This window comes from Onychostoma macrolepis, chromosome 22 (genome assembly GCF_012432095.1).
Source record: "Onychostoma macrolepis isolate SWU-2019 chromosome 22, ASM1243209v1, whole genome shotgun sequence".
Taxonomy (NCBI): Eukaryota; Metazoa; Chordata; class Actinopteri; order Cypriniformes; family Cyprinidae; genus Onychostoma; species Onychostoma macrolepis.
This window is the reverse complement of record NC_081176.1, coordinates 22,821,093-22,845,163: the sequence shown is the minus strand read 5'-3', so window position 1 is coordinate 22,845,163 and position 24,071 is coordinate 22,821,093. Positions and strand designations below refer to the sequence as shown.

General features: G+C 37.0%; 1 protein-coding gene across 1 annotated transcript; it reads right to left on the bottom strand.

Moving 5' to 3' along the window:
- Positions 1-1,097: 1,097 nt before the first annotated feature.
- Positions 1,098-23,381, bottom strand: aspm (assembly factor for spindle microtubules). The gene is given in 34 exon segments (XM_058759723.1): positions 1,098-1,511; positions 1,603-1,772; positions 1,894-2,070; positions 2,197-2,351; positions 2,432-2,624; positions 2,844-3,035; positions 5,498-5,647; positions 6,153-6,362; positions 7,096-7,255; positions 7,344-7,510; positions 7,725-7,843; positions 7,846-7,873; positions 8,006-8,502; positions 8,505-10,382; positions 10,385-11,653; positions 11,656-11,692; positions 11,849-12,043; positions 12,135-12,263; positions 12,416-12,558; positions 12,685-12,889; positions 13,013-13,225; positions 13,370-13,455; positions 13,544-13,689; positions 13,820-13,995; positions 14,636-14,766; positions 14,915-15,056; positions 15,163-15,230; positions 16,614-16,850; positions 16,956-17,102; positions 17,184-17,285; positions 17,409-17,477; positions 17,624-19,064; positions 21,982-22,125; positions 22,974-23,381. Coding segments are annotated over 34 exon segments (9,570 nt in total). The 5' UTR covers positions 23,265-23,381; the 3' UTR covers positions 1,098-1,408.
- Between the last annotated feature and the right edge of the window lie 690 nt (positions 23,382-24,071).

Genomic DNA, 24,071 nt, shown 5'->3' with positions numbered 1-24,071 from the left:
AAATTTTCATAAATATGTAACAAATATAAAAGATCAATTTAAAAATACAAATATGATATCTCGTTATACGAGATAAATAATATATACACGATATAAACCGGCTGAAATGTTTTGAAATCACTTGTATCCTACCTGATCGAAAAAAATCCTGTCTTTCACTCTGCATCAGTTTGAGTCTTGTTAAAGTTTTAAATCCTTGCCGCCAGAATGCTCCTCTGTCGGTCACAGATTCACTCAAGTTAAAATATTTAAAGCTTTTTTTTTTACTTTTCAGATTCTTATTTACAGCATTATCATAAGAGGCTGTATATTAACTTATTGGGAGAAAACTGGTAGTTCTATGTGAAATCAGACATTGAGCACCCCCATATAGGCAAAATGATATGACCATAACACCCCGCGAATATTCGACTGTGAGTCGAATCAGGCTCCTCGAATCGAAGCATCGAATCGTCGACTATTCGGGGTCACCGCTACAAAAGTGTGACAAAATTAAATTAAAAAATCAGCAGTTTTTTCATGAATTCTATGCTTTTTGGGGTCCAGGTCAAATTGACCCACGAGGGACACTTTTGTTACTTTTCTTTTTTTTCACCCCCACTTAACATTTTCAAATCCACTCAAAAAATTTTTGTGTGTGTTCCCGTGCAAGTGTGACAAAAGTCAAGAAGTCTCGGATCATAACGATCAATGCTTGATTTTTAAAAAAAATCATCGAAAATCAGTTTCAGGTCGTTCTGACCCGAGGGACGGATGAGGGTTGCTTTAATCAGGATAAATGAACACATGTTTGACTACACCCCATAAACACAATCAAGCTTAGACAATAAAAAAATAAATAAAATAAAGTCAACCACCCCTTTAAAATTTTCAGAAACTTTTTTTTCCCCCCCAGCTCATGTGATGTAAATTTGCAGCCAATCACGATCCACCTGACTTTTAGGAGCTGGAGCATTTAAGTGCATGACCTCAAAATACACAGTACATTTTGGCTTATTGGTATAGACGCTAATATAGCTATTTTTATTTTTTTGTGTAATGACAGATTTGTTTTCGTTTTCAAGGAAGTTTAAAAAAAACACACTGGCTCACTCATGTTATTTTAATTCTGTTATTTCAGTCAAGAATGGCACCAGAACAAGCTGTGGTTCTTTTTAATATTCAATTCCAGCGCTTTAAAATAAATCAATTCCAAACTGCACTTCTATTTACAGAATCTCAGAGCTAACGTGCCATCTTTTAGCACAGACCCCAATGCGCCAATAAAACAGTCATCCACAACATTTTGATAAAACGGCATTAAAAATATTCACAATACAAAAATACACAATATTTACATGGGTGCACAATTCTGAGCAACACTTTGGCAGTGCACAGGTAATACAGACTTTTCCTTGCTGCAATATTTTCAAGGCACAATAGCCAGAGCGTTTGCCAGCATCTGAATGGCACGAAGAGGATCCACGATGTCCTTTAATTTGTCACGCCGTAGAACCCAGTCAGGAGCAAACCTGAGAGAAATCAGAAGGTTGATGGGATCAGGGTCTTCCCTACAACACAGACTATGGAAAAATATTTTATACATAGTAGATAATTGCATACCTGGCCACAGGTTTTGATTTTCGAGGGTGGCTTGGAGGAGGAAGCTTCCATTGAGAGGCGTTCATTTTCTGCTTGACTTTGTTTCTCTCAGCATCCATCTTGCACTTTCGAAGTGTAAGTCGGTAGATGCTGCGAATGCGATCTGAAACCTTTGAAAGGTTTCGAACCTCCTGTATGAACAGAACATTTCATGGCATTAAAGTTGCTACAGTTTCAACACAAGTGGGGCTGTATTGATAGCACTTTATTTCAACTGTTATTGAACCCAGTTGCTTAAGGCAAAACACCCACCATTGCTCTCCTTTCATCCTGGACTAAGAGGACCAAGAGAAAACAAGCCTTGGTAAAGATGTTGCCACCTTTTTCTGCAACCTTATCTCCAGCCTTCTCCCGGTAGATCTGCAGAAGATCTAGGAGGGTTTCTACAGAGTTGTCCACATCATAAACTGCATCAATGGTTCTGTTGTACTGAAAAATATAATGAAAAAAGCAAAAATCAGCAATGTTATATGCAATTAATTAATCGGCATATTAAGTGATTTCATACAAATTTGTAACTAACAACTCTAATTCCTTAATTATGAGGCAACATACCTTTGATAAGTTGAGAAGAACTTGGATGGATAATGTGATGATCTCCATTGAAGGCACACTTCTGTTGCAGCTCCTTATCAGAGTGAAGATGGTGTGTGTTGCTCTGCTTTCAACAAGACGTTCACAGCACTCTGGAGAAAGTCTTGTGGCAGTTTCTTTAACCGTGACAAAAAGATAAAGTTAGCTATCATTTTATGAATCAGCCAGCCTCCAAACTTTAAAAACAAGGTCTTACCCAAATGTTTCAAGGCTGCAAGAATGTAAGCATAATTTTGAAGTCCAAGCAGGTAGCTTAGTGCTGTTGTAGTCTTGTTACAAAGCTTGTCCTCTTCCTTCACCCCTCGATTTACTTCCCTGAGACGGCGCCTCATGGAAATAACTTTGCTTGTGTCATGATGTTTTCTTGAACGATGACCCCTCCAGAGTGCCTTAAAACAATTACATTTAAATGATAAAAATTCTAATTAATAGTTGTTCACCCAAAACAGAGAACACTTCCAACACCTACATTAACACTTTTGTGGTCTAAAGATACTGGTTTTGAAAAACCAGTAAATAGTGAGTACATTACAAGCATGCATGCATAAATGTATATTAAATAAGTCAGTTGTTGTTTTTTTTAAACCAGTTCATTTAAGACACCATACCTGTGCCTTTATTATTCCACATTGTAGCCTCTCCTTCCGGCGTCTCAGAAGGAGCTTCCTAACTGCGTGCTGGATAGTAGCAGCAGCTTTGCTGCGATGATGTAACCAAGTTCTCACTGCTCTCTGGGTCTTGATGATGTCTTCTCTGTCTTTAAGGTATCTCTTTCTTTGCAGCTTTGCCCTAAAACATTGCTAGAAAAGTGGGGCAGAGAAAGAGAGAAATGTACACTGAAATCTGTCATTTTCACAAAAGCCCAGAACTGTCAACAGTGTACCCTTTCTCCCCATTTATTTATCACCCAAAGTATCTCAATGCAGGTAACATAAAAATTACACTTTTTTAAAAAATTTTATTTACATAAGCCCTATTCGGACGGGACTAGTTTTCTAAACTACGTTTGAGTTTCGATTGTCATCACCTGACGTTTGCGATTTTGCGAGTTTGGACAGGACTAACATCTCCCTGTTTATTACAGAGGTGGGAGGGTCTGTTTTGGACATCTGGGCGTCGCAGGGATCAGGCGCTCATGCACGCGATGTGTATAGGCTAGTCATTCAGATTGATAGTATAACCAAAGTTTTACTACAAATATCATGGTGAAGCTATATGGCTAGTATAGCAAAAGCATGCTTAATGTGTGGTTACTTCAGTTTAACTTATTTTTTTATTTGAAGTAAATCCATGTTTAATTTTCATAAAAGGTACATATGTAATTAAAACATAATTGAGTGCAGAAATGAAGGTGAGTAACGTTAATCTGATGCTGATGTTACAAGTAGCCAGTCTTAACAGTTTACGTTATCTGGCTCTTGATTTTATTATTGTTTTTGTTTTTTTTCCTTTGCTGGGATGCAAACATATAAAAAAATGCACGCACCGCACCGTATGGTAAGAGCGTCTACGGTAGTTCACATTGGCCAAAAGAAACAAGGAAACGCATTGTGAAAAAAAATGTATATACAGTGCCCTCTAAAAGTATTGGAACAGTAAAGACAAAATTGCTTTGTTGGCTATGGAGTCAAGACATTTACAAATATGATTAAAAGATGAATATGAGACAAAACTACAGAATGTCACATTTTATTATTGGAAAATTAGAAATCAAGAGTTTGGAAACCACCAGCAACCAACAACTACCTGATCGGCTGAGAAAACAAAAGCTGTGAAAATTAACCCTAAAAGACATGTCTGTAAAATCACCAACAACTTCCAGAAATCTGGGGTGATGCTCTGACAATTTACTGTCCTCAGGAGACTTTGACACAGAATTACAGATGCTACACAGCAAGATACAAACCTCTGACCAGCTCCAAAAATAATAAAAGCAAGATTAGAGTTTGCAAAAATGCACAAAGGTGAGCCAGAAGAGTTTTGGAACGGTGTTCATGGACCGATGAGACAAAGATGAACCTTTATCTAAGTGATGGGAAAGCAAAAATGTGGAGAAAAAAAAGGGAACTGCAAATGATCCCAAGCATACAACCTCATCTGTAAAGCATGGTGGAGGTGGTGTCATGGCCATCTCAACTTTACTGAAGACTTAATGTATGATGACAGTAGCAGAATGAATTTGGAAGGGTACAAAACCATCTTGTCTACCAATATTCAAGAAAATGCCACCAGATTCATTGGGAAGTGCTTCATATTGCATCAGGACAATGACCCAAAACACCTGCCAGTTCAGTCAAGGAATTTATAAGGGAAAAGAAATGGAAAGTCTTAGATTGCCCAAGTCAATCTCCAGATTTAAATCAGAATGAACGTGAATTTCATCAGCTGTAGAGGAGAGTAAAGGCAGAAACTCCCCAAAACAAGCAACAATTGGAATTGGTTGCATTAAAAGCTGGGAAAAGCATTTCAAAGGATGAGACCAAGAGTCTGGTGATGTCTATGGGTCACAGACATCACCAAATTAGACATTATCCAAAGCGACTTACATTGCATTCAAGTTACAGGTTTTACATTTTATCAGCTCTTGCTTTCCCTGGGAATCGAATCCATGATCTTGGCGTTGCTAGCGCCATGCTCTACTATTTGAGCTACTAGAAAGCTAAATAATAGCTTTTAATAATATCTGCCTTATGTTCAACTGTCCCAATACTTATGCTCACATCAATGAGTGGGATGAACTCTAAAAGTGCTGTTCTTTTTATTTGGTAAAACATGTATGTGTTGAAATGGCTAATAATAAAATGTGACATTCTGTAGTTTTGTCTCATTCATCTTTTCATCGTATTTGCAAATGCCTTTACTTCACAGCCAACAGAACAATTTTGTCTTCACTGTTCCAATACTTTTGGAGGGCACTGTATATCGTCGGCACTCACAGACATTCGCATCCGGACGGGATTAGTTTTCTCAGAGGATCACTGAGTTTGCAGAAAAACAGTAGGTAATTTGCTCTGGAATTATTAGAGGTCGTGTGAGAAACACAGACGTGGCAGATTCAGACGGGATTACAATCGCAAAGTACGTCTGTGAAACAAATTTCTCTAACGACCCCCTGTAAAACTAGTTCTGTCCGAATAGGGCTATATAAAACAAACACTGTAACAATGCAAAGCTGGTTGAAAATCTGTGAACTTCGAAAACAAAAACATGTAATTCCTTCTCTGTAATTAAGAAATTATTTTATTTTGATGATTAAATGTACCTGGATGTATAGGACCGAAGAGATCTTCCTCTTGGCGGATTCAAGAGCCCAGTGTGCTCGCACAGCTCTCTGAATCCTTATTGCACAGAGATGATGGTAAACCGCAGCTGTGAAACGGTGGCGTCTTGCAGCACAAGCCATTTCTTTCATCTATAAAAAGGAAAACGTTAATACACATTTATTAACTTTTAGCATATTCAGTCCCATCAGTTGACTCAAGAATCACGGATGGGCACTGAGTAACCTTCTCCAACTAGTTGGTTGCTGAACGATTACTTGAAAGACAAGTTCACTTCCAGAATAAAAATTCTGTCATCATTTACTCACCTTCCACTTGTTCCAATTCTTTGAGTTTCTTTGTTCTGTTGAACAAAATATATTTTGAAAAATGTTGGTATTCAAACAGTTGCCACTGACTTCCATAGTATTTTTTTTCCTACTATGAAAGTCAATGGTGCTCATCAACTGTTGGAATACCAACATCTTCGTTTGTGTTTAACAGAAGAAAGAAACTCGTACAGATTTGGAACAAGTGGAGGGTGAGTAAATGACTGTGTAAATGAATTTTCATTCTGGATGTGAACAAATCCTTTAAATAGCCAATTACTTATGCAAGTCAATAACAACATTACTCATAGATATAAAGAAAACTTGCCTGTTGTCTTGCAAGCCAACCACGCCACAAAGCCTGAAGATAGACAGCGGCATAGTGTCGTCGTCTTAGATTTTCTTCTTTAATTCTGGCCAGCCGTAAAAATCTGAAACGGCGCTGTAGAATTATGGCAGCATCTCTCTGTTGGTGATATTGACGTCTTTGGCTAAAGCCTCGGAAAGCTGACTGTATCTTCACAGCAGCTGTTATTTGCTGTGAAAAAGAATAGACTGAAGGCTTAGTGATGATTTCAAAAGTTGCTAAACATTTATGTCAAAATACATTTGGGAATAATAGGATTGTTTCTATAGCTTCAGCAGTTCTTTGTAAGTCAAAGCAAATGTTTTGTATGTAGCACAACACAAATCGACCCAATTATTTTAAAAATCAGTCAAGACCTAACAGACCAAAATAAATATTTGGCAATACAAGCAATATTACACAGGATAATGTCTGTATAAACGAATGGACTTTGAAAACGGTTTCCCTGAAACTTTATCTGCAAATAACAAACTTTAGTTAGACTGTATTTACAGAGCAATGTCATCACTGCACAAAGTCTATTTTGCTTCCGGAATTGGTACAAATTGGTGACAAAAAGTGTGACATTTCAAAGCAAAGTTCACCAACATTTAAAAGGTGCACTCAATCTTTTTTTTTTCTTATTAAAAAGTGGGTCAAGTCATGATCATTTAACCAGCCAAATACCACTAACTACATCTCAGTAATATCCTATTACTATTATTCAATACTTTCACTCATGGAATATGCTAATGTTAGTTGACAGCACATTTCTACAACAGCAATTGTAAACTTTGCTTTAGTGTAAGGTTGCTTCCACACAACTAGGTGTCAGTATAAGTCAAACACGGCTGCCCCTTAAAGGCAGAATTATAGTAGCAATTCGTTTATAATAAATATTGATTCCCACAAAAAGAACAAGTACCTTTTGAATGGAATCTCTCACTCTTTGACCTCTCCACAACGCCTGGATGTATAGAACAGACTTTCTAAACTTGAGGAAGTCAGCATGCTGTTTTCTGGCGATTAGAGTTTCCCTCCATCTTTGCTGAATGACTCGGACACTGTGCTGGACTGCTAGAAATCTTGGAGTGGAGGACAAATGGTCATGTTGTAAATCCATGTGACAATTTAAAAGCAGAAGAAAATAATAAAATATCCTTTATTTGTTACCTTGAACGTTGGCGTCTTGCTTGAATACACCGACTAATGGTTGCAATAGCAGCTTGTTTTAAAATGTAGTTTCGTCTAGCCATGCGTCCTCGGAACCAGGCCTGTATTTTCTGGGCAGCCTGTGCTCGCACAGCATGTTGTCTTGTTTGATAAGCCCGAAATGCTGTCTGAGGTAAACAAGAGATAAACCAAACGTAAAAATCAGATGTACACACTTAAATCCAAAAATCTCAAACAGGATAATCAGCAGAAACACAAGTGTACATTAAAAAATAAACAGAAACAAAAGTAGGATTTTTGCAGTAACAGGTGCTAGAGATTCAAAAAAAAAAAAAAAAAAAAAGTTTAAATCAAATGTAATTTGAGTTATTTCATGCTTACTTGTATCACAACAGCTGATTTTCGCAGTTGAAGAAACTGTGCACGCCCTCTCTGGCAGAGGCGGAAAGCTCTGTAATGCTTCTGTAAAACCAAAACCGATTCCTTGAGATGCTGAAACCTCGTCTTTCAATCATCCCGCGATAATGTGCCTGTTTGAGGGTTAAAAAAATAAATAAAATTTTGCCTTCCCAGTTAAACCTACTCCCTTCTGTTGAATTTCCAAAAGTGATGCAGGATAAAACAAATTACAAGACAGAATACAAGTATAGTGAATCGCATACCTGAATTGTGATGGCACTCGCACGCAATCTCTGAAATCCTCTGTACTCAATGTGTCCACGCACTCTGGCCTGAAGGATCTTTATGTGCTGGAGTGTCTTCAGATAACTGCTCCTCTGCTCCACTGTTGCCCTATGAGCTCTGTAATGCTTTTGGAGAATAATAGTTGCAGCCTGCAACCTGCGGTATCTTCTCTGGTCCACAAACATTCTGTAATGAGCTTGCAACTTCAGGACACTTGAGCGGAGCGTCACGTAGTGCTTGCGGTGTACATGCATGCGCATAACAGACTGAATCTTGATTGCAGCCAGCCTTCGCTTTGCAAGCCTCCTCATTAGCATTCCACGCAATGCAGATTGCAAGATAAGTGTAGCTTGCTTAAGAGCAACAAAACCATTCCGATCTTTCTGGACCAGTTTACATGATCTGTACCACTTTTGGATGAGTGTTGCGCTTGCTTGCATCCTGGCATGCTGAACTCTGGCGCAAAGGCCTCTGTCGCAGACTGAATCGTGATTGCTGCAGCTTTTTCTTTCAAGAAACGCTGCCGTTGGACAGCCATCCTTAGGTAGGATTGGATGGTTCTTGTGGCCTTGGTCTGCCTGGCCAATTCTCTCCCCTTCATCCCTCTGAAAGATTTCTGCAGGCATACAGCAGCATTTCTTACCTGCTGGTATCTACGCATCTGCTCGCCTCGAAGTTTCAGGGCTCTAAACCTCTGCTGGAGAACCCTGGCTGCCCAGAGCTGTCTCTTAAATGCTGACCTCTGCTGGTACATCCGGAAACCAGCCTGTATGATGATGGATGCTTCTTGCTTTTCTGCCAATTGCATCCTTAGAGAGTGTCCCCGATAAGCTGCTTGAATGACAATGGCTGACTTTCTTAAACGTAGATAGCTCTCACGATCTGCTCTAGCCTGGATGTTTGACCTGTAATAGCTCTGAATAATAATAGCTGACAACCTCATGGCCTGGTACTTAACCATCTCTTTGTGTCTCCTAAAACAAGACTGAATCAAGACAGCTGCTTGACGCTGTTGTAGTAGTTTCCTTCTAACTTTAAGACCTCTATAACATGCCTGAACAACAAGTGCACCTTGGCACATTTCAAGAAAATGTTTTCTCTGCTGTTTCGCTACATTTGTGGCACGGTACCTTTGCTGAATGACAATGGCAGCGCATTTCATGGCTAAATACCGTTTACGAGCACTGTGAGCTCTGAAAGTTGCCTGAACAGTGGTGGCAGCCTGATGCATTTGCTTCAAAGTCTGTCTGGACTTCATGCCACGATAGGCTGCTTGCAGAATCAAGGCAGCACTCTTCTGTTCTTGCAGTGCTACCATCTCTCGTTTCATCATTTTGTTAGCTCTGAAACGCTGCTGAACAGTACAGACTGCCCACCGAAGTCGCTGGAAGTGCAACTTGAGGATGTGCTTTCTCACATGGGACTGAATGATTGTTGCAGCTTCATGCTCTCTTCGGATCTGTCGACGGACCTGCATTCCTCTAAAAGTTGCTTGGATTGCAACAACAGCTTGGCGTTTAGCAAAATAATCTCTCCGATCGTGCCTTGCTACCAAAACGGCACGATAGTGTTGTTGACAGAATTCAACAGCAGCTCTGATGGACAAAAAGTGCTTTCTTTGTTTGTAGGTAAAGTACTTCCGTTGAATGACTGTGGCTGCAAAATTCATTCTAGCAATGTCACGGCGTGTATGGTTTCCTCTGTAAATTGCCTGAATTGCAGTTGCACTCGCCGTAGCTTCAAAAAGTTCTCTCGCCTCTTTTCTCAGTAGATGGCACCTGTATTGCCTCTGTATGACCAATGCAGCCAGTTTCATAGCTTGGAATGGCACTCGAGTTCTGTACATTTTGTACATTGCCTGAATCACAGCAGCCGCTTCATGCTTTCTATCGATTTCTTTCCTTACCCTCATCCCTCGGTACATAGACTGCAAAGTGATGGCGGCTGCTCTCAAGGAGCAAAACCTTTTACGTTGCTGCCTTGCACTTATAATTGCTCTGAACTGTTCCTGAATACGAATAGTGGCATTTCTGAGAGCAAGGTAATCACGGCGTTGCTTGAATGCTCTATATGTCTTCTGGATCATTTTTGCAGATTTATGCCTTTCTGCAATCTGCTTTCTCACCATCATTCCACGGAAAGCTGACTGGATACATATGGCAGCAGTTTTCATGGCTGCATATCTCTTCATGACAGCATTTTTAGTCATCATTGCCCTGAATCGCTGCTGTAAAATGGATGCGGCCCACTGTTGTCTTTGGTACTTCTTGAGTTGGGAATGTCCACGGAAATGTGCCTGAATCACTGTTGCAGCTTGATGAGATTTTCTCAAGTAGTTGCGAACTTTCATTCCCTGAACGCTGACTGAATAACTACAGCAGCATTTTTAGTTTGCAAGTAAGTAGCTCGCATGCATTTGCCAACTCTATAGGCTCTGTATTGCTGCTGTATGATGATAGCTGCACACTTTGCAGCAAGAAAGGCAGCGCGTACCTTATGCATTCGGAATTGAGCTTGAATGATAGTAGCAGCTTGATGCTCTCGTCTCAGATTTTGCCTCACTTTGGAACCCCGATATATGGCCTGTAGAGTTAGAGTTGCGTGCCTCAAATGGATGTAATGGCTTCTTTCCAGCCGTCCAAGTGCTAAAGCCTGATGGTGTTGCTGGACGAAAATAGCAGCACGTTTTAGAGCTAAAAACCTCTGACGGCACCTATGTGCTCTTATCACAGACTGAATCAAAGTTGCTGCTTTGTTTTTCTTCTGCAGTTCTTGTCTTGCTCTCTTGCCACGATAAGCACTCTGTAGCACAATTGCCGCTCTTTTAATTTCTGTGTATTCTGCATACACCTTCCGTCCATCTCTGAAGGCTCTGTAGTTTCTTTGAATGACTACGGCAGCCTGTTTCATTTCCAAAAACAGTGTCTGTGCTGCATATCTACGGTAGTTTGACTGAATGATTCTGGCAAATCTGTGGAGTTGACTGATCTTCTTCCTCTCAGCTCGTCCTCGCCAAATTGCTTGAATCGTCACCGAAGCGAGTTTAAGAGCCATACACTCTTGTCGTAATTTGTCTCCAAGTACTTTTGCTCTGTATCTCTGTTGCAGAACAATGGCTGATCTTTTTAAACATAAATAGTGCCTTTGAGCCATAAACTGCCTGAAAGCAGTTTGAATCATAAGTGCAGCTTGGTGGCGCTGAGCCACAGATCGTCGGACCTTCCAGCCACGGAAAGCTGCTTGCAGAGCAAGAACTGCCGATTTAATCTTGAAGTATCTCTTCTGTTCTGCTTTCCTTAGCATGCATGCTCGGAACCACCTCTGAATCGCGACTGCATTTTGCTTCATTTTAGATGCGTGTTGTCTGACGAGGTAGGCCCTGAATGCACTCTGAATGACAATTGAAGCATCATGCCTTTTCTTTAAAGTCTGGAACTTGCATCTTTGAAGGTGACCTCTAAACCATGCTTGAACACAAACTGCTTTGCTTTTCATATCTAGGTACTGGGTTTTACAACGCTGCATTCTGTACCATGCTTGAATGCAACGCTGCAGCATTTCTTCCCTCAATTTCTTTGCGTGCCACTTCTGGAAAGCTGCTTGGATTACAGAGGCAGCATGGTTTTCTTTAGGAGACTTTGAATCCTCCAAGCTTTGTATGTTTTCTATGGGAGGACAAGAAAATTCTAATTAAGATTAGCCATCTAGAGATAGATCTATAATTGATCTATTAATTGGCTAACTGCTGAAATATTAAAATTTTACTAGGTGCAGCAGTACAGGATGAGCTGGGTTACATATTGTCTTAATCCTGAATATACCTGAATTACAGTTGCAGCTGCATTTTGAAGAGCAAACTGTTTCTCTTTTTTCAGCACTCTCAACTTTTCCAGTGCAACGTATCCTCTCCAGAATGTTTGGATCACGATGGCTGCCTTACTCTGTCTGATCATTCTTCTTCTCAAGATGAACTTCCGCACAAGAGCTTGAATTTTAGTAGCAGCCAGGTTCCTTTGCTGTGCATACAGAGCATTTGAATATAAGATAAAAAAATCTAAGCACAGCAAGGTTCCAAGCAGCTTAAAAGTAGAAAAACTTTACCGTTACCTGAATAAGCTCAATGTCCTTCTGTAACTTGTATCTCCGCCATGCACCCTGGATTACTCGGGCTGCTCTCGTTTCATTGCGGAGATCCAAAAGACGAGCACAGAGGAAGGAGAGGTAGCATGTGACAACCTGGGTTAAAAAGTCACAATTAATCAATACGCATTAAATAAACATTAATATGAAAAGTATTTCTACACAACCTCAAGAGTTTTTTTTTCTTCTCCAACAAGCATGTTTTTCTGCTAACCCAAAATGTGGAAGGGGATTACAATTATTTTTACCTTTTCATTTGGGATAGTGTTGGACATATCCTCTGGATTTATCATAGCAGGCACCCCTCCCAGATAAGACACAGCAGTGTTCACCAACTTAAAGTTACTTCTCTCATTCTCAAGTAGCTCTCTGAAGTCCACTAAAGGGGATTCTGAACCCAAGGCAAAAAAGCAAACCATTCTGAGACATTTACAGTGTTAAATTGTATAAATTACCACACTATTACAGGAATGCTTAATCTTAAAAAAAAAAAAAAAAAGTAATTTTCTCAAAGTACCAGTTTGTTTTGTGGGCAAATTTTCAAAAGAGCAGTCCGAGTCAGTCGAGGAGTTATTGAGCTCCACTCTGCCACGATGGCCACATTCAATGGTCTGCGTTGTTCTCTGTTGAATCTCTTCTGCAGGGAGATGACCAGGATGGTAATGATGAATGAGGTAGCACAGGATACGACCATCTGAGAATGACACCGTGAAATTTTCAACCTGGAAAAATAATGGAGATTTTGTTCAGATGAGGATCCTATGCAGGATACCTTATTAAAAAAACATGTATTAGCTCTCTGCAGAGTGAATAAACGAGCAAACTATTTCTTTAATGTGACTCACCTTTATGTTGTAGAATTCACAAACAGCATTGACCCAGTCCATGAGCAGTGTCACTTTTTGGCTGGGATGTTCAAATGCTTGTCTTGACTTCATCCTCGTCAATGCAACCCCATTGTTAGCCATTAATGAGGCCAGCTTCTGTTTAGTCCTCCATGTTTTCCTGAGGAAACTGATTTCCTCTTTGAGTTGATTCTCATCAAGTAGCACTTCCACCTATGAAAATTAAAGTACATCAGAATGTAAGGTCAGTGTTTAAAAGGTCACGTACAATATTGGAAGATAAAAATAGCCACAGTCAAACTAATTATTTATCATAAAAGTGGACTGGAAAATATTTCCTTCAGCCCTGGTTGATACCTGAAAGGCAAATATGATTTTCCACAGAAGGTTTAGGGTCTTTTCCCTGTGTCCATCCACAATGTCTCTGGAGTCAATGTTTGCTCCTTCAGGATAATGAAGGCAAGTTCAGAGTGAGGTTTTTTTCATCAGATTATAAAGGCATTGCTAGTTATTTATGGTCACGAAACTCACCGTACTCATCTTTAAGGTCAACACCTTTGTCTTTCAGAACCTGTAGTGCAACATCAACATTGTGCACTTTCTGCAGGCGGCTAATAGCAGGTATCCGCAGCTTTCTAGACAAAGTCCAGTCTAGAGTGAAGAGCTCCATGACCCGTCTGAAGATGAATATAGAAACATTTAATGAAGATGTATATAATGGGATTTTGGTGGCTTGTTAAATGTCAAATCTAAATATTGGCTTGGGTTATGACACATGAACAATAAAGATGCAATAATCAAACATACACCAAACGAATGCCACATCTCAAATCAACAGCAAGATTCTTCACAGCAAAGTTGAACTCATCCAGAGGAGTCTGAACATGGGATACTGCTAGGCCCAAGTGGCCGAGGTGCCGTGACAAAATGCCTTCACCGCTGAGGAAGTCCCGAGAAAATGCCAGTAGCAGATCTTTGCTTGACTGTAGGGAAAGATAAATAAAGAATTTTTTAAGTGCACCCTTGGTGAAATTCCTTTTTCTAACCACACATATATACATACACATACATATATACACATATATACACAAACATACATACTTATATATACACATACATATATATAGTGGTTAGAAAAGGATTATATATATATATATATATATATATATATATATATATATATATATATATATATATATATATATATATATATATATATATATATATATATATATATATATATATATATATATATATGTGTATAAAAAGCTGTCAAACGATTAATCTCATCCAAAATAAGTTTATTTAGATATATATATATACACTGTGTATATTTATTATGTATATATAAATACGCACACATACAGTATATATTTTGAAAATATTCCCATCTATATTACTATAATATATATATATATATATATATATATATATATATATATATATATATATATATATATATATATATATATATAGAGAAACAGAACATTTTTCTTAAATATATAAATGCATGTGCTTGTATTTATATTACACAATAAATATACACAGTAAACATTATGCAAACAAAAACATTTATTTTGGATGCGATTAATCGTTTGACAGCACTAATATAAATATACATACCTTAAATTCAGAATCCATGCAGAACAAACAAGGATCATGTTCGATCAGTCTAGACTCTTTGGCTTTATCCAGAAAGCAGACCAGCAGAATTAATTTCTTTAGAGTGAAGCGAGAGAGTGCCTCCTCGTGGCCTGATGAATGAAAGTGAAAAAATAAAGAACCGGTTATAACAGACACACTGTTTGCAAAAGTAATGATAATGATTAAAAAAATGACAATAAAAGACAAAATAAAACAAGCTGCATGAAAAAGAATAAATAATCAAATAAATTCAGTTACCATCTCTGTACAAATGGGGCACTTTAGGGTGTCTGAACTCAGCGGCTATGTCTGGGTTCCACAGCACACGTCCAAGAATAAACATGGCCAGTCCCATGACATCATTGTTGCTTTCAAGTGATATTAGCTCTCCATAGATTGTCTGAAAAAAAGGAATGAGTAAAAGACATGTCATCGAGAATTCGAAATTAACATTTAAAATTTTAACAACAAATGAACATTATGCTTTCACAAAGAAAAATATATACCTCAAGTCCGATTCGCAGCCAAAGTGGATTGTACGATATCAGCCAGTTAAGAACTTTTTGTCGCTCACCTGAGAAATAAATATAAAAAGATGAAAAATTAGGAAGATTCTCCTTAAGAGGCTGAAAAAAAAAAAAAAAAACCCCCACACACATTTAGATATTTAAGTAAGAGCGTTTTTAGTAGTATGATTGTTTAATTAATAGTATTATTCAGGAAGGACAGATTAAATTGATAAACACCAACAGTAATGACATTTTTACCGTTAAAAGATTTTTTTTTTTTTTTTAATTCAAGGAATCCTATAAAACAACCCTATAATGATTTCCACAGAAATATTAAGCAGCACAACTGTTGATCATAAACATGTTTATTTAGCACTAATTCAGAATATTAGAATGATTTCTGAAGGATCATTTGACACTGAAGACTGGAGTAATGATGCTGAAATTGTAAAGTCTATTAAAGTAAAAATTAGTGCTGTCAAACTATTAAATCGCATCCAAAAGAAGTTTCTTTACATAAAATGTGTGTGTACTGTGTATATTTATTTATTATGTATGTATGTATGTATATATATGTATGTATGCATGCATATATGTATATATATGTATATATATGTATATATATATATATATATATATATATATATATATATATATATATATATATATATATATATATATGTATATATATATATATATATATATATATATATATATATATATATATATATATATATATATAAACAAACATGCATGTATATAATTAAGAAAAATGTTTATATAATATATAAAATACTGCAAATATATAAACGTATATACACATGTAAATATTTTCAAAATATATACTGAATGTGTGTGTTTATATATACATAATATATGTATGTGTACTGTGTATATTTATTATGTATATATAAACGCATTCAGTATATAGATTTAGAAAATATTTACATGTATATACATTTATATTATTATATTTTACATTATATATAAATATATAAACATTTTTCTACATATATACACATGCATGTTTGTATTTATATATACATAAATATACACAGTACACACACATATATTGAATGAATGAATGAATGAGGCATTTATATAGCGCTTTAATGTGTATTGCAATACACCCAAAGCGCTATACAATCATGTGGGGGGTCTCTCCTCAACCACCACCAGTGTGCAGCATCCATTTGTGCATATATCCATATATTATGTAAACAAATTTATTTTGGATGCGATTAATCATTTGACTGCACTAGTAAAAATATTTAAATAGTAAATTGTAATGTTTTACTGTATTTTTGATCAAAATAATGCAGCCTTGCTGAGTATAAGACAGTTTTCAAAAACATTACAACAAACAACTAGTTGAATAAAGAGATTTCCCATGTTATACAAGCATAATTCACAATCATGGCAAAACGCTTATCTTTTGCATCTCATACCTATGTCCTTCCAGAGATGTCTGTCCTTTCGCACAAGGAGCCTCTTGGCTTCTACTTCCAGCTCCAGTCTCTGGATGGCCTTTACCATGGTGTCTGAAGTAAAAAGCTTGCAAGCTGCTCGCCGAAGGCGGTTTAGCCGTTGACGGGCTGTGTAGGTTCTAAAAGACATCTCTTCTTTTGTTGGTGCTTTGGGTATATTGAATTTGTCGTTCCCCATAGTTAATGATAAGGCATTCACTAAGACGACACAATAAAAGGAAGAAAGATGTTACAAAAATGCTGCTGAAATTACTTAAAGCAAAAGATTCAAAATCTTACATGAAGGAAAACAAAAGCACCTACCTTTGGTAACTTCAGTAGCAACTTTAAAGTCATCAGGAGTGAGAACATAATTCATCCACCAGGTGAAGCCCCGCTCCTGCTTCTCAATCCATCGCTCATCATAAAACATGTTCTTTGCAGCAAATGGCAGAGGATGCCTTGGTATGGCTGTCAAGATTGTACAATTGCAAGTTATGCCATTCAAAATACATCAAAAGAAATTATAAGAAAGTAGCCATAAAAACATACCAGTCTGTGACGGCTTTATAAAGGTCAGTTTGGCCTGCGCTACAGCCACTATCCTTGCAGGCTTTCGGCTCGAGCTGCTCAGTGACTTCACAGACCGGCCATCTATATGAGTGAAATACATTTAAAGTGGTATCCTTGGTCACACTAAACTTGTAGTACATGTTATTCAAAGTTTATTTTAAAAGACATGCCATTCTAAAAAGAAGGAACACAATGTATTCTTACCTTTTTGAGTCGTTTTTGGAGAGGTTTTCTTTGGTGGAGGTTTTGTGAACTTTCCAGAGCTTGCTGGAGCTTTTGGGGGAAAAAATAAAGTTCACAACTCGTACAATGTCCAAATTATTTTGGACCAAATCTCTCAAATAATGTATACTAGTGTGTATTTGATAATGCATACTAGATTTTTAGTATTACACGCACAATGAGTACAGTTGGCTTACCTATAGCTCTGCGTTGCTGTCCAGATGTGGACCTTGAAGTGAACGTTCTTTCATGGCTTGGTCTCTCTGTCGCATGAGCCAGAGCACGACACTTTTTTGCTTGGACGTTTGTCTTGTCTTCTGACTGACCTCTCAAAAACTCGTCACTTTTTCTCTTTTTACTCTGCACAGATGTCCTGCTCTGCACTGGAAACCGGTCCTGATGAAGACCTGGTTGCACTTTGTCAGAGACGTTACCAGCTGCCAACTCCAGATCGCTTGACAGACTGCTACTAACTGTGGTCAAAACTTGAGGTCGTATGGGAGATATAGAGCACAAAAGCTGTTCAGGGGAGGATAACTTTGAGGTTGGCTTCTCTTTTGTAACCTGCATTGAAGTTACAGAAAATTTGGACTCTAGTGCCACATCTGGACTTGAATCTGAGCTGATGACAGGTAAAGCACTGTCAGGAGAACTTGTGTTGGATTCTGCATTACTAGCTTCTGAGAGCTCCAAGGTCTTCTCCAAGAGCCGGCGTCTGGAAGTTTTCTTCTTACGCAAGCCTGGACTCTCAACAGAGGCTTCTGCTTTGCATTTGGTCACTGTGGTAGAGTTCACAGGAATCTTCTTGGGACCATCAGGAACAAGGACATCATCCACTTTATTCAACTTGGTCACTGTGGCGGTGCTAAAAGGTAACGCCTTGAGCCTAAATGCATCATGATTTGATTCAACGCCCATGACTTTGTTGGGTTTCACACAGAAAGTCAACCTTGGGTGAGCGACTGGTGGTGAAATGACTGCTGTCGCTCTAAATGATCTTTCTGGATCCGGTTTTTCAGACTCAAGAGAATCTGAAAAATCAAAGCTTGAGCAAGCATTAGGCAGACTCACCGCATGCGACAGATCTGATCCTATAACATCCAGAGCATCTTTTACAGACAAAGACGGTTTCTCTGGCTCTCGACTTTGATCTTGTGCAAATTGTCCAATCATGGGAAGTGGACTCTGAAAGTGCAAAGGATTTCCAAACCTCTCAGCGGTGCTGGCAGGAGAGAGTGTTTTATTCAAAACCCTTGTGATTTCTCTGCACTCTGCTTTATGTGAAAAAGTCACATCCTTGTTACCAGGTGTATCCAAAAATCTCTCTGCTGGTACCAAGACGACCACTGGTGAGTTCTTTTGCAAATGCACATCATCAAACTTTTCTGTCACAAAAGCAGGCTTTGACATCTCAGGAGTGGAGGATGGTGCATTCTTCCTAATGGCATTGGACCCATAGGCAGACCGTTCCTGGTTTAATGGCGACAACGGGTTGGATGTTCTATCTTTTCTGTACTGTGACTGGCGTGAGACACGAAATGTCTTATTTGCAGCCTTTATAGGCATTGAAGACACTTTCTTCTCTTTTGAGGGTGCAGGGAAACCCTTCTTGGTTTTAATTGAATCCCATAAGGTTTTCTGCAAATAAAGAATTTGTAAGCACTCAACATTATACTAAAACACATAGGGTAAGCGTACCTATTAAGCTCATGTACCTATTAAGCACACTACCATTTCTGAGCTCAGATTATTAAAAAAAAAAAAGTAAATAAAAATGTGTTATCTTACTTGATGTCTTAACCAACTGATGTGTTTGTTACTACATACCTCCTGTAATTTCAGGTCAATAAGACCATTGCACACTGAGATATGAGTCTCCATGTGTTCACATTGTCTGGCAGCCATTCTGAAAGCTGTCTGAAAACTTTCACCAGAAGTAATATTTAAGCCCATATTTTGGATAAATTTCACTACTTACTGCAAAATTAAGAGATTAAGGTTTAAACTTTTGCATATTACAACCTAGGGCTGGACAATAATTCAATATCAATATGTATCGCGATAATTTTTTCAATAACGGTGATATGATTTTTAAACACATTTCCGATATTTATTACCAGTGTTTCCCATACATTGATTTATTTGTGGCGTTTGACTGTGACGGTGTTTTGACATGAGCACTGCACGTTTCAAAAAGCAGGTGATTTATATGAATGTATCTCTGAAGGGAACATACTGTCTTCAGAATGGAAGAATATCTGATAAAGTAGCCTTCATGAGCGGAGCTGCTTAGATTACAGCCATCACTGGGGAAAGCGCTAGTTCTATCGCTCTCAAAGCGCCTCCTACTGGCAGAGAATCAGATTCTACTCCGCTGTTTTCAACATAATAATAAATGTTTTTTGAGCAGCAAATCAGAATATTAGAATGATTTCTGAAGGATCATGTGACTGGAGAAATGATGCTAAAAATTCAGCTTAGAAATCACAGGAATAACTTGCATTTTCAAATATTTTCAAATAGAAAACAGTTATTTTAAATGGTAAATATTACAAAATTTTACTGTTTTTGCTGTATTTTGGATCAAATAAATGCAGGCTTGGTGAGCAGAAGAGAATTCTTTAAAAAAACTAAAATGTTACCGTTCAAAAACCTTTGACTGGTAGTGTATGTTAGCCTATAGTTTGAAGTTAAAGATATTAATATTAATAAGGTGAGTCTGAGATGTTTATTTGACAGTGATTTCACATTTCTTGTTTGTATGAAGGCTAAATACAAATGAAAGGTGAACATTAACTTATTTGTGCTCTTTTTAAATCTATAATTATTATAAATTGACAATTTATTACTGGTCTGTGGTTTTACACTGCTGTTATTTTTAAAGATTTCATATTATTGTAAGGTGAGCTTAAAGGGCGCACTATGAAAATCACACAGCTTCAGTCTGACATCAATAATAAAAAGTATAATTTCATAAATAGTCAATAATAGTTGTCCATATTAAATTATGTATAAACTCAATACATGACCTAGAAAATACTGCCCTTTAAATTTCATGTAATATTTATTCATTAAAAATGGTTACTGCTCCAATTAAGCTCAGTGTATTTCCTTTAAGCTCTTCCACATTGAACGTCTATGTAAACACTTCATAAACAGACTTTAAATATTAATATATAACTGATTGTTGTCACTTTAAGTTAATCTTTTTTAAATGATCAATAACTAATTTTCACAGCATTTAGATGACAAAATCTAGATGTAACTGTAGTTTATGCCCAAAGATGAAAGAGGCATGTCGTCTGTATACAAAGAAGGAGCTATCAGAAACCTGTCGTATCTGTCCAGGAAAAAGGCAACGAAAGGCTGGAATAAACTGCAAGACTTTAAAAATCTGAACAGATTTTTAAAACACCAGGCATCATACACTTACCGACTTTGTAAATAGTCACAAAGGAAAACTAGGCATCATACATTAAACGGATCAGACACTAGCAGACATCAAATTCCTTCCGATCACAACAAACTCATGCAGAAATGTGTGCATTGTTGCTAGGAGATGCGTGACAAATTAAAACAATATGTTCTAAAGTCAGCTGAAAATATCAAACACGTCTGCTCAAACATCTCCGACTGGAGAGAATCAAAGTCTGAAGCTCAAAAATCAGAGTCTGTGATCATCATACACTACGCAATTTTATATTAAATCTGTCAACTAAAATCTACAGACTGGTTCTGATCTTTGGCAACTAGTGTCAACTTCTCCAGACAGTAAATCAGTGGAAATTCAGGGCAAAATCGTGTAGTGTATTCCAGGCTTAGAAGAATATAAATAAATTCACATCCATTTAATAAGAAGCTTCATAATGAGGCTAGTTTCTGTGTTCATCCCCATGAATGAAATGTTTTATAGGTTTGTTTGTTTTTTTGTGTTACTTAGCTGAACATGGACTAGTCTAGATGTTGCAATGTGTTTGAATGACACTTCACTGAATATATAACTGATCAAACTGAATGCCTTGTTGCTTGATTTTAGTGTTCTGTTTTTGTTATTGTCTCCGTACCTTCAAATATATAAATATATATATATAAATATAAATAAATAAATAAATATATATATATAAATAAATAAATATATAAATATATATATATATATATATATATATATATATATATATATATATATATATTTTTTTAAATAATTATTCTTTAGAAAGATTGTTTAAAATAAACAATATTGGTAACAGGGGTGTGCTTAAAGGATACAAAAAAAGTACCCATTAAGCACAGCCAGACTTTTTGCATTTAATGATACACATCTTAATTGAAATGCTTTTGTCATTTAAAATAAAATTAAATATTATTGTGAGAGAGATTAATATTTTAACAACTTCTTGAAACTGAACCGTACTGAACTTGTACTGAAACAGATATCTTGAGCACTAAAAATGTCTCAATGTAGATTTTGGTGAGCTTAATAGGTACGTTTACCCCATTCTCTGTGTAAATTAAAAAAATTGAGACATCCAGAGGCAGAGAGAGAGAGAGAGATTACCTTTTTCTTCTTTGTCGCCTCTGCTTTCCCAAGCAAAATCGCCTGGTGTTTGACAATTCCATTTGCAACAAAGCAGAGAAGTTCTCGAACTCCACCTTCTTCCACTGGTGTCCAAGTGACAGTTAAAATAATGCTGTCTTCAGGCTAAAAAATAGAGAGAGAATGCACTTTTAAGTAACTTTCCCTCAAGTCGTTCCAAACTGGCGACTTTTCTTCGGTGCAGCTCCAAATGAGATATTTAGCAGAATGTTAATGCAGCTCTTTTCCATACAATGAAAGTGAACAGGGACTGTCTGAGCTGAACAGCTTCAAAAACGGCCAAAAAGCACATTGCACAATATTCCAGTTACATTTAGGTCTTTTTTTACACAAAATTATTAATCTTCTCAGCACAACCTTTGCATATACTCAAATATAGTGTGTCAAGAAGCGTCACATCTGGTTTCACATCAAATACTACGCACAATGTCATTGCTTCTCATGTGTTTTGTAATCAATAAAAAGGCACTAATTTTGAATATGCTCATATTTAGATAGCACAAAGCTATGTTGGAGGGGATTTCAGTGAATAATTACTTTTAGTAAAAAAATTATTAAATTTAAGACCAAAAACATTAATATTGTTTCAGAAGACTGAGTAACTTATATTGTACTGTTCCCACTGCCAAACATCTCCAGTGTGTTCCACAGAATTTAAAAAATTAATTAATTAACAGATATAGGTGAATTAGTCATTTTCATTTCATGGCGAGTTATTTCTCTACACATTGCAAACTAGCTTTGACACATGTATAAATTCTGTAATCTAAATAAACCCCATTCAATGTAGCCTATAAGTTACACTAAACTTGTCTCATTGCCATAGCATAGTACGATAGTCATTTTACTTAAATATGAATGCAATATGCACATTTTTTAACCACATTAACAGATCTTCGCTTTATTTAACTGGAAAGCATCGTTTAGACACACAGCTTCTTGTTTACGCTTACTTGTATTGTAAAAGACGTCTGATCAACCGAAAAGCCTTTAGATGCTGCGATTTTATCCACAATGACTGTCGTTGATGCATCCTCGGTGATATTTTCGATTCGTAAAGGCAAAGATTTTGATGATCCCAACTTGATCGTCCCAAATGACACGAAAGGAGATCTGCAGAACTGAAGCAAACTCAGCACAGGAATTGAAGTGCTGTTTTCCTTGCCGGGTTTATTGCGATTACCTTGAGAATCAAATGTTGGACTAAAGTCCAAACATTCCGCTTTAGCGACTTTAAAAGACATGTTTTTAACTCATCTAAATGAACGACGATTCAGTACATCCATATGTTAGTGATGTTGAGCTACGATGCCGTTTAGAACCAGAGTGCGTGGTCGAACGTTTGAATTTGAGTACAGACCAGGTGGCCAATCAGCTCGTCGCAGCTGATAGAATTGTCCAATCACTGGAAAGAAAAGCAAACGCAAACCAATCAAAGTTCTAGGATTCCTTTAAAAATCAGTAGACACGCCCACAATGCAGGAAGCTGCTTCATGCACGTTGAAATGTTTTTCAGACACGGCTGTTGCAGTTATTGCATGTATTGGAGAGTAAAGACGCCAGTCTGCGTATTTTGTCCAGTGCACACGTTTACAAAATAATATTCTCAAAATAAAACAATTTCACGAGAATAGAATAGCTACTTATTTGCAATAGCTATTAGCGTTACAAATAGGTCTGTTCACATTTACATATATAGCGATGTGATTTTAGTTGCAAATAAGAAATAAGGAAATTACCGTTTGTTTTTGAGGGGTTTAATATACAAAACTGGTGATATATATTCATATATATTGCCAATGTTTATGGCTTGTTTAGGCTGTTATATTTCTACTTTTTAGTAGGTGTAACTCAAGATGATTTTTAATTTATTATTATTATATGTAATTGCATATTATTATTATTATTCAGGAAATTATAATTTCTTATATTCACATCTTATGAAAATGTATATGCTTGTTTGTCATTATATTTATTTACTTTTTGCAAGATGATTTTTAATAATAATAATAATAATTACTATTATTATAGGAATTGCTTATTTTTGTTCT